Here is a 10926-nt window from a genome sequence, read left to right on the forward strand (position 1 = left end):
ACCAAGCATATCGGCATACAGTACCACTTCATCAGAGAGAAGATTGAAGACAAGGTTGTATTGCTGGAGAAGGTTGACACAAAGGTCAACAATGCTGATTTTCCGACCAAGGCAGTGACTTCGGAGAAGTTTGAATGGTGTACAAATGCTTTGGGATTGAAGAAACATGTGAAGCATTCACCAAGTGGCAGAATGTTGGGTATGGCTCATACTTCACATGATGATGTTGACCCTAATTGTCGGGGTCAGCAGAAAGGCAACTGGGGTCCCGCTCCCAGGTGAGCGGGCGGGGGTCCGGGGGGCAGCGCCCCCGGGCCCGTAGAGGCTAGGTAATGTTTAGGCCTCTGTTTCTATTGTAATTTTCTTAGCAGTTTGGGCTTGGGCCCATGAATAGCTGCTGTTAGGGTTTCTTGTAATCCTATTTATATTTGCCTTGTAAACCGAGAGACTTGTAACGAGTGGCGGTGAGGTGAATATAGTACAGACAAGCTGGACGTAGCCTATATTGGGTGAACCAGGGTAAATCATCGTGTCAATCTCTCTGCTCTTATCTCTTTTTCTGTTTTCTCGATTCTGTGTGATTGTCGATTTCCAACAATTGTTTTTTTTTTTTGTGTAACCGGGAAGTATCTTCATTTAACCTCTTCTGGTCACCTTGTCCTTGGAATACGACCCGAAGGCTATCCCCTCATTGTGCATTAAGCTTTGCTGTTAGAGGAATGATGAGACTAATCCCTCGTTCGAGATGAGAGGCATATCCTCTGTCTCAGAAGATTTTCCAATAATTTAAATAATCAAGTGATAAATAATAATTAATCCATATATTTTGTTAAGTAATAAATAAATCATTATAAACCAAATATGTTATCGTGGCAAGTGGTGTAGAAACCATGTGACAAATTTTTGTTGGCAAAAAAAAAAAAAAAACAAGTTCAGGAAAAACTTAAATTATACTAAACCGTTAACAAAATATTAACTAGAACATTGAATTTTTGAGATAATGATTTAATTAATAGTTAATAAAATACACATATTAATTGATGAACTAATAACCTGCTAACGTAATATATTTACATTATGTATTGATAATATATCATTTATTAAACACGATGTTTCATATTTGATCAAATTTTGTAGAATAATAATAAGAATTATTTATGGGCTTATGAGTGAAACTGATCGAGGCGATCTATGGAGTAGACTCCTCGAAAACAAAAATAATGTGGAAATAGAGGATTGTGTCATGCATATATGTGTGTGGCCTAATAAAGTGATGAAAAATTAACGTATCTTGGTGGGTAATGGCCGCAACACATTATTTTGCAGAGATGGATGGATCCCTATTCCCTAATGCTATGACCGGTGATATTCCTATCCACGTTAATACGCCGATGTAATTATAACGAGCGCAAAGCACGTAGCTTTTTTTCATTGCTCTGCTTATGTTACTTTTCGTTGGGCCATTTGTTTCAAAATCAACTTTGTTGAGGCAAGACGAACCCTCATAGTTGTACTTGTTGCCCTTTCATGGCAGTGTCAAAACGGAGAAGCTGGTGTGATGGGTTTTTCCAGATCATAGGTTGAACTAAGCTCAATGTTGATGGATCTTGTGGTGAGGAGATTTTAATTTCGTGATGAATCTGGTTGTTGGGTGCTGGGGTTTTCAAAAAAGTTGGGTCAGTTGAATTGGCATTTATAATCACTCACTCACTCGAGAGAGAGAGAGAGATCGACTAGCAACAAAGGAACATAACATGGTTGGTATCGTCGGGAATTTTCTTCTCCTCCTGTGGTACTATGTAGACTCCTTTCAAATAAAATGTGTAAAATAAATCTATTGTAGATTCATTTCAGGGGACATTTGGTACTGTAGAATATATTTTTTTTATTCGGAAATCACAGTTACTTGGAATACGGTGGGAACAAAAAAATTTAAGGAATGTTACGAAAAAGAATTTCTAGGAATGTTACGAAAAAGGTATTTGATAAGCGAAAATATTGGTTAATTTTTCTAAAGGGCTGTTTGGTTGATAACAAAATAATGCTGAGAATATAATGAAATTTTACGAAACTACCCTCGTAATACATAACTTTTAAAGACGATTTAGCTAGGGCACCGAGGGTAATTTAGTCTGATAAATTTGTGAAACACAAACCAAGACGTGGGAACAAATAATTACCATATTTTAAATGGTAATCAAAATTCACAATCGGTAGTGTAATATGGAAGCCAGAGAATAAACTATACCCAGTAAAATTTTATGTTTTTCTTCTACCAAATGTGGTGATAAAAAATTTTCACTTCCACTTTCCTAGTCATCCAAAATATTACAGTGTACCAAACGGCCCCTTATTAGATTTCGGTTTGTATAAAAAAATTGAGATTAATGTTTCAGCTGATGTTATTTTGTACACATAAATTAATGCAGGTGAGATCATGTGAAAAATAGAGATAAAAAAAAAACATATAAACTCCACATATTTTTATGTGTATATAATATAAAATTATGTCTTAACGATAAACATTAATCTAAAAAAATAATAATAGAAGAAGATATTATTAAATGGGTTTAATGTATCTCATATAGAGATAACTTATATCTAGCTTACCAAAAAAAAAAGATATAACTTATATATCCAGTGAACTCAGAATGATGTCGTTTTAGATTTAATGTATCTCATATAAACATAATTTACATTCAGTGATCTTAAAACGATGTCGTTGTCGTTTTGAATTTAAAAAGAAGAAGATATTTTTATAATTTTAATTTACTTTAGGGTTATTTAATTTTTATAATTATAATTTTTAATCTTCTAATTTCAAGATGAGTTCATTTTGAACTTAGTAAATATAATTTTAGGAGAAACATTAACTCCTTTATCTTTGTTAAATATGAGTTAGGATATTCTTACAACTCATTTTTTTTACTACCACTCTAATCACCATTGGATTAGAGGAAAAGTTGAATGAAGAGAGATAAAAAAAAATAACTTTTGAATCCTACCTCTTCACTACCACTCTAATCACCATTGGATTAGAGGAAAAGAATGAAGAGAGATAAAAAAAAAATAACTTTTGAATCCTACTTCTTCACTACCACTCTACTCACCATTGGATTAGAGGAAAAGTTGAATGAAGAGAGATAAAAAAAAATAACTTTTGAATCCTACCTCTTCACTATCACTCTAATCACAATTGGATTAGAGGAAAAGTTGAATGAAGAGAGATTAAAAAAAAATAACTTTTGAATTAAATAGTGATTAAAGTGGTAGTGGAGTGATAGTAGAAAAAATTAGTAATAAAATATCATACCTCCTTAAATGTAATTTGATTTTTTAAAACATGCGGTCATCAAAATTATTGTCTATTAAATCTTCATTAAGTGCGGTAAAAATTGTGTTGTAATTTTGGTTAAGTTTCGCAGTGTCTGAGGACTGAGGAGGAGCAACTGGAGTTCGGGATAGGCCACCATTGTTGCCTGCGTCGGGCAGAGTGAACGACTGAGCGACGTCGTATTTAATACTCGAATCTCTGCATTTGCAATGCTACTTCGTGCTTGCACTGCAAACCTCCTTTGGTCTCTGCACGCCGTTTTCAACACCCATCAGTCTCATCGTCTTCACCCATTTCCCATTTGCCTCAAGTTCTATTCTTTGGCCCCACCCCAGGTTCCAAAACCCTTTACCCATTTCTACCCTCTTAACAATTTTCTCTCAAATACAATTTTTTTTTTTTTTTCTTCTTCCCTTTTTCTTAATCATTTCATTCTCACCCAAACGCGACTTTGTACTAGGTTTATGGCCACTTGGTCGACAATTGTAGCGATTTTTTGCCATGGTTGGAGCGGAAAGCTGGTTCTAGGATTTCGTCATCGCTATCGATTGGGAATTCTTCATACGGAAGGTACTCTGGTTTCTCTGCTAATTGAGTTTGATGAGGTTCACTCTCATTGAGTAATAGGCTTTATTTTAATTGTGCAAGTATAGAATATTGTTGCTGCAAATGACCTTATTTTTCTTTTCGATAAAAAGACTTGGTATTTATTGAAGAAATATTAACAGTTAATTTGGGATCAGTTGTTTGAGGATTAGATTCTTCATAATGGAATATTGGAATGTTGAAGCATTTTTTCTGTTTATCTTATATATGAACTCTAATGTCATTACTTCTTCATATGTGGCTTGCATCTAGGTCTCTGTTTGCTTCTAAGATAATACAAACTGGAGATTGCATTTTAAAGGTTCCTTTCAGTGCGGTATGCTTCCCATTTTAAATCTTACTTGAACTTTATGTTATGACATGACTTTGACCAATAACAATGACATCTTGCTCTTGATGTTATTCACAATTGGTTTTGCAGCAAATAACTGTGGATAATCTCCTTCCTGAAATCAGAGCTTTAATCGCCGAGGAAGTTGGAAATATTGCGAAACTTGCCATTATTATTCTAATTGAGCAGAAATTGGGTCAGGTAGCCTTGTCATCATGGTCCCGTGACAAATTTTTCACTCGGTAGAAACTATACTGAAGCTTAGGAGTATATATCTGTAATATCTATGTCTTTATGATAGGGCTCTGAGTGGGATCCTTATATCAGCTGTCTTCCACGGCAGGGAGAGCTGCATAATACGGCAAGTTTTCTATCTTTTTAATATTTTGAATAATTTCTTTCTGGTAAAAATGCTCCTTTTTACATGCTGTATTACTATAAGCTACTTCTCTTTCCCATAATTACAGACTAGTTCAGTTATGAACACATTGTGCAATTTTAAGCTTTGAAATAATTAATCTATGTTTATTCTTATGCTTTTCATAATAATTTTCTGTTTGAAGGATTGTTTACATTTATCAGAGAATAAGAATCACGAAGATCTTTACTGTGGGTATTTTTCGATTTTTTTAGATATTTTGGAATGAAAGTGAGTTGGAGATGATTCATCAAAGTTCAGTTTATCAGGAAACTATTAACCAAAAGTCTCAAATTGAAAAGGACTTTTCGGCAATCAGCCCTGTGAGTACTTTGGATGCTTAATTTTTAATATACAAGTTGTTTTTCAATCAATTTATGTTTGAATTTTTATTCTAATGTATAGTATGTGACGGCAATGTTTCTTTCATCTGTGAAGGGGAAATAAACTAGGATCAGAAACCTTGGTACAAAATGGAGGTTAATTAGAATCCAGAAAACTCTTTAGAATTCTAGCATCTCTTAAGTCATGATGAAGAGATTACTTTTTTTATATAAAACATGTGAAGGTTTTTTCTATCTAAATGAAGAAATTAAATGTTTTCTTACAATGCAATATTTAACTGGGTCAGAGTATTGAGTCTCATTTGAGTAATTATATAAATCAATTTGGCTACTAAATCTTGAGTGAATGACATCAATAAAAGAGCTAAGCTTGTGCACAAAATTTAGCTTGTTTAAATCTCAGGCTGGGCATTGTTTAACTGAACAAGCTTGATTATACTATTGCTTGGCCTTGGCTGCTCCAGCTTATTCAAGTTGGGCTTCAGATTGTGGATTAGAATATATAATAGTTTGAGAAAAACAATCCAACAAATTGAAATTAGTTCAACTCACATTATAAATAAGACAAATATATAAGACTAATTCACTTATGAACATTCAACCAGGATCTCTCTCTTTCTTTCTCTCCATAGATCTATTCGGTGTGTTATTTCATATCTTAATGTGGCATGTCCCTAATTTTATCTATATATATTATATTGTTATTCTTTGGGAGTTGAAAGATAGTTATTGAATGTTCTAGCTTTTGGAGACTGCTTATGACCGACCAAGTTTGTGCTTCTAATTCAGGTTTTTGAATGTTTCTGTCAAAGTCTTGGAGATTTTACTTACAAGGACTTCATGCATGCTTGCACACTAGGTAAAGCAATCACTTCAAATTTTGTACTTCCCTAGTATACAGTACAGTGATTTTAAATTTTTAATTGATCTTTATATATGAGATAGAGGAAGTGCATGTAAATAAGCTTGATTGAACGAATTTTTTGGGTTGTTTGTTTTTTGTTATACTTTGTTGTTGATAAACTTGTCTACAATAAGCTTACGTGACAAGAATATTATGTGTTGATAATCATATAGACATATATAATTTATTTTTGAAGGTAGCTGTAGATAATTGTTTTTTGGTTAGTTATTTTTGTTAAGTTGTAATTTGTTTAGTTAAGTGCCCTAACCCCATTGCTGTCTTTGGAGGCAATAATGTAGCTAATTATGTGTTGATTATTCTGTATATCTTTGCTAAGTTCATCATTTGTTTAACCTCAAAGAGAGCTTTAGAATTTGTTACTGTTCTAAATTCTTAATAATTAGTTTTCATTTACTTCCTATTTATTTGTATCTTCTCACTCACTACCGGCTTCACTCCTTGCTTGTGTGTCTTGACTCACCCACATTCCAGATTTATCTGACTTTTCAATCAGTAAACTGACCTAATAGTTTCCTAGTTTCTGGCTTAATTTATCATTCTGTCAAACATTTGATTCTATCATGTATTCAGAATAGTTTAGAGAATTGTCATTCTATAATCAACTTGAGTTTTCAATTCTCTTTCTATTGGTAGCAGTTCTGTTAATATAACAAATGCACTTGTGTCAACGTGCTGTTGTCAACTTTTTCAATTTTTGGACACCAAGTTACTCGCATGCATTTCTTTCCACCTGCTATATATATATATATATATTGGCTAAGTTCTGTTGGAACTCAAAATTAGTTGTCTTGTTTGGCATTGAGTAATCAATATGATGAATTCTAATGATTTCTTGTCAGTTCAGAAGCCAAACAAGGCTAAGTATCTTGATAGATTATCCACTTTAGTAGTTCCGAGTCTCAGTCATTTAATTTTGTTCTGTTCAGTTGTTGTTCTACATTGTTTTGGCTTTGTATGGATGATATGACCTTCCCGATCATCCTAATTCCATATGTTTTTCTCTTGTGTATCTTTACTCAGACTGAATGAAAAGCGCTGATAAACCTATTTATCATTATATTGCATTGAATATGAAAATTCATAATTCTTTTGATTTTTTTAATGTCAAATTACCAGTTGGTTCTCGAGCATGGGGAAGCACAAAGGGTTTATCTCTGGTATTGCTACTGTACTGAGACTTCTTCTTCTTTTACCCATAATTAGTTTCTGAAATATTTTATAGATTCCATTTGCAGATTTTTTAAACCATGATGGGATTTCAGAAGCAATTGTAATGAGTGACGAGGACAAACAATGCTCAGAAGTTCTCTCTCTCTCTCTCTTTTGACTTGTATCTAATCTATCAATGGTTATTGGAGTCTAATTAAAATGGTTACCAAACATGTTTTTTTATTTTTATTTTTTCTAATACATGAAAGTCAAATTTCATTGTCATGGTCTTGGACATTAATAATTCATTTTTATCATATTCAATCTCTCATATGTTGTGCACAATTTTCTTGTTATGCCATCTCTAGAACATACAAGACGGAATTTTCCTGGAGGAGGAAAAGAGAGAAGGGATACTCAAATAATGTTATATGGGATTGATATTTTAATGTGTATAAAATATAAAACATTATTGTTACTAAAAAAAATGCGAAGTACTAACATTTATTTATTCTATAATAAGGTAAAGTACTAGTATAATACTACCAGTACAAGCCCAAGCCCAATACAATAAGACTCTTGAGCCTTGTCAAATAAGGAAACTACACCTAACCTTTCTCCTTAATAGTAATTAATTCTACAATATGTAGATGTTATGAGAACTGAAGATATTCTAACACTTAGATTTTAATTTAATTTTTGCAAATATGTGCAGGTTACGGCAGATCGTAACTATACTCCTGGTGAACAGGTGATATACTACTTTATTGGAGCTATATGTCGTCTCTTGTCTCATTTGTGCTAATAAACTTATATAATGAAGTTGTGCTTACTTTTCTGTATTCTGCAAGCTTGAATCTTTTGTGAAAATTTAGTTTCGAGCTTTAAACAACCTTCACTGATATCATTCCTGAAAAACTCACCACTGATTCTTTTTATTTCTTAAATGATTAAACAACTAACACTGCATTGAATTTTGTGCTGTGCTCTATATCATTCCTGAAATTTTTTGTTGAAAAAAGATATAAATTGAAATATTCTTGACTGCAATTGCAAAGTTAAAATATCAGCATTTATTAGTCAATGCAAACACGTTAGCAACTCTTTACATATGCTCTTCCTAAAATAGCTCAATAATAAGAGCTTAGGAAGGAATTCCTTTTCATTTTGAACTGGAAACTTTAAAGAAGAAAGCTAAGTTTCACTATTTGGCTCTGGACATTTTGAGCCCCATAGGTTTCTTAGTGAGCTTCAAAGGATTATCTTATAATATTTTTGAGTAGAGAAAAAAAGTAAAGTTGGTTCTTACTTTAACTTAAATATGAGATTTCTGGATTTGAATAGCTTCGCTATTTTTTATTTTTTAATCCATCTCTCCGTCGTATTGTTTTGAATAACTATCTGATATTTCAATTGCTTGTCATAGTTTTGATTATCAATTTGTAAAATTTGTCACCTAGTGTTTTGAGGGTTTTCTACTTCTTCTTTTTTTTTTTTTAGGTACTAATAAGTTATGGAAAGTTTTCAAATGCTACATTGATGCTGGACTTTGGTTTTACAATTCCGCAAAACATTTATGATCAGGTATTCCTTGCAATTGAATTTCAAGTGGAATACAATGTGTTATGATGTGTTTTTCCTTTCCTCTGGCTTGTTGCTTTATTATTGTTATGATTAAACCAGCTATCCTGATTGAGAATGCTAACCATTCTCAGGTTCAGATCCAGTTTGATATACCTAAGCATGATCCACTGCATGACATGAAGTTGGAACTCTTGCAGCAAAACTCTGTGCCTCCAAACAGAGATATGAAGGACTTGAAGTACTCTGTGAATTCCTTCACAATCAAGTTTGCACTGATCCCTATTTTTTTATTTGTCATGCAGAATTATCTAGATATTTATAGTCTTATTTTTGTATACTGATTCTTGGCAACGGGGTCTTTTGACCAATGTGAAAAATGATTCTGCTTTGGGAGTCCAAATTGCCCTCAATGCTCCTGAATTCAGTGCTTACTTTCAGCAGACAAATCGATATCATTTGCTTCTCCCTTCCCTTGTCTACCAATATTGGGCACGTACAACCCCACCTACTGATCTTCAACGGTTAAATTGCAATGTTACTTTTGATCTGTTTTCAATGTTTCTCTTTATCACATTCCGTTCACTTTTACATATATTGGGCACGGATATCTTTAACTAACTATTTTGCCTTGGGATTTATGTGTCTCGCTGCATGGAATATGGTTGTTAAATATTGTAACCCTTTTCCATATTTTTGAAATTTGATAATATAGGACATCCTGATATGGTGTTACTCTAAAATGTTTCTTGCATACTTTGCCAGTATTTGGCTATCTGATGGGAGCTATGATCACATAGGGAAGTGAGGTCTGCTAGGGGAAAAGGAAAGGGTCTTCCACAATCACTTCGTGCACTTGCTCGTGTTCTTTCTTGTACCACTCCTCAGGGTGCGCATAAAATCTTGTTTCTTTGTTTTTTTTTTTGTAATGCAATACTGGTTACAAAGCTTCCCACCAAAAAAAAAGTTTACCCTTGTTAAATAAACTATACCTAACGGCATCCACTTTTTGTAATTTTTATTGATCAACTATCAGAACTTAACGATTTGATGATGGAAGCTGCACAAAATGATGGTCGGATGGCTAGACGCCCTCTACAGGATATCAACAAAGAGATTCAAGCACACATGATGTTGTCATCATTTTTCACTCAATTAATTGAGGAGCGCAATGCAACTATTATGGTAAAGATTTAAGGACTTTATCTAATATTTAGTTTTATGGTTGGTTAAACCTCTAAACAAGATGGCAACCGAATTAGTATCAACTTGAGACAAAAATGTATTTGGGTAGGCGTTTGTATCACAATGACTTAATCAGATAGGTAATCTAATGAAAGATATAAGGAGTATTATAATGTATGTTCCATATGTTATATCAATTGCTTCAAAGACCTTATTGTTCTTACATTGGACATAAAATGTGCTTTCCACACTTGTGTGCAGGCATTGGATTCTTGTAATTCTCCCTCCATGTGTGAAAGAGTTGCTGTTAGAAGACTAATGGCTCGTGATCTCCTACATGGTGAGCTTCGCATTCTCAAATCCGCTTCTGCCTGGTTGGACAACTACTGCTTTTCCTTGATTTGATGATCAGTTAATGGCTACAACCACAGCACTATCAGAAAGGACAAGTAGGAAATAGCATATTTTTGGTTTTTGTTATATAACAAAATATCAGTTAACAATATCCTCAACGCTGGCACACACACACACAATTTTTTCTTTAAACACGGTATTGAATTAAAAAGTAAAATAATTATTATTGAGAAAATTATTTTAAAAATTGAGAAAATTATTATATTGTTTTTATTAGGATTAGATGATATAAAAATAATTATTTACTTTTTCCTTCCCGTATAAAGTGTTTCTACATCTAAAAAATGTATTAGTTCTGTTGCTATTTTGTAAATAAGATTTCAGAGTAATATATTTTTTAAGAGCAATATTGTTTCTATTTTAAGATAGCAGCTTGTAATTAAAGTAGAGGAATATCTTAAAACAAAAAGAATACCATTCTTAAAAGGGTTATATTTTTTCCATTTCACGTGAGAAAAGTTAAGTTGCTATAAACACAAAATAAAGGTGGGTTTTTTTTTTTTTTTTTTTTCCTCCTCTTGCTTGTGTGTCCCGCTTGTATATTTTCTCAGACTCTCTACTATATGAGATAATGTTTCTCTTGTAGCATGAGAAAAAGGGTTGTATTTCTCTCATTTTACGTTAGAGAAATCAAGTTCC

The 10926-nt window shown here is 32.9% G+C and overlaps 1 protein-coding gene across 1 annotated transcript; it reads left to right on the forward strand.

The window, feature by feature from the left end:
- Positions 1 to 3441: 3441 nt before the first annotated feature.
- LOC133314750 (ribulose-1,5 bisphosphate carboxylase/oxygenase large subunit N-methyltransferase, chloroplastic) lies at positions 3442 to 10419 on the forward strand. Its single transcript, XM_061516274.1, has 15 exons — positions 3442 to 3669; positions 3795 to 3904; positions 4193 to 4256; positions 4362 to 4472; positions 4573 to 4632; positions 4905 to 5012; positions 5823 to 5892; positions 7075 to 7115; positions 7181 to 7261; positions 7823 to 7858; positions 8608 to 8691; positions 8823 to 8956; positions 9489 to 9577; positions 9725 to 9873; positions 10135 to 10419. The coding sequence occupies exons 1-15, from the start codon at positions 3544 to 3546 to the stop codon at positions 10276 to 10278; spliced, it is 1407 nt and encodes a 468-aa protein (XP_061372258.1). The 5' UTR covers positions 3442 to 3543; the 3' UTR covers positions 10279 to 10419.
- Positions 10420 to 10926: the final 507 nt, after the last annotated feature.

This window comes from Gastrolobium bilobum, unplaced genomic scaffold, assembly GCF_033153095.1.
Source record: "Gastrolobium bilobum isolate Gb01-03AN ecotype WA unplaced genomic scaffold, APGP_CSIRO_Gbil_v1 utg14977, whole genome shotgun sequence".
Taxonomy (NCBI): domain Eukaryota; kingdom Viridiplantae; phylum Streptophyta; class Magnoliopsida; order Fabales; family Fabaceae; genus Gastrolobium; species Gastrolobium bilobum.

Bases quoted from the DNA above. Each gene is read 5' to 3' on its own strand.
- LOC133314750 (XM_061516274.1), top strand. From the start codon at position 3,544: ATGCTACTTCGTGCTTGCACTGCAAACCTCCTTTGGTCTCTGCACGCC. The intron at 7,859-8,607 runs GTGATATACTAC...TTTTTTTTTTAG, and splicing joins ACTATACTCCTGGTGAACAG to GTACTAATAAGTTATGGAAA. The intron at 8,692-8,822 runs GTATTCCTTGCA...AACCATTCTCAG, and splicing joins CGCAAAACATTTATGATCAG to GTTCAGATCCAGTTTGATAT.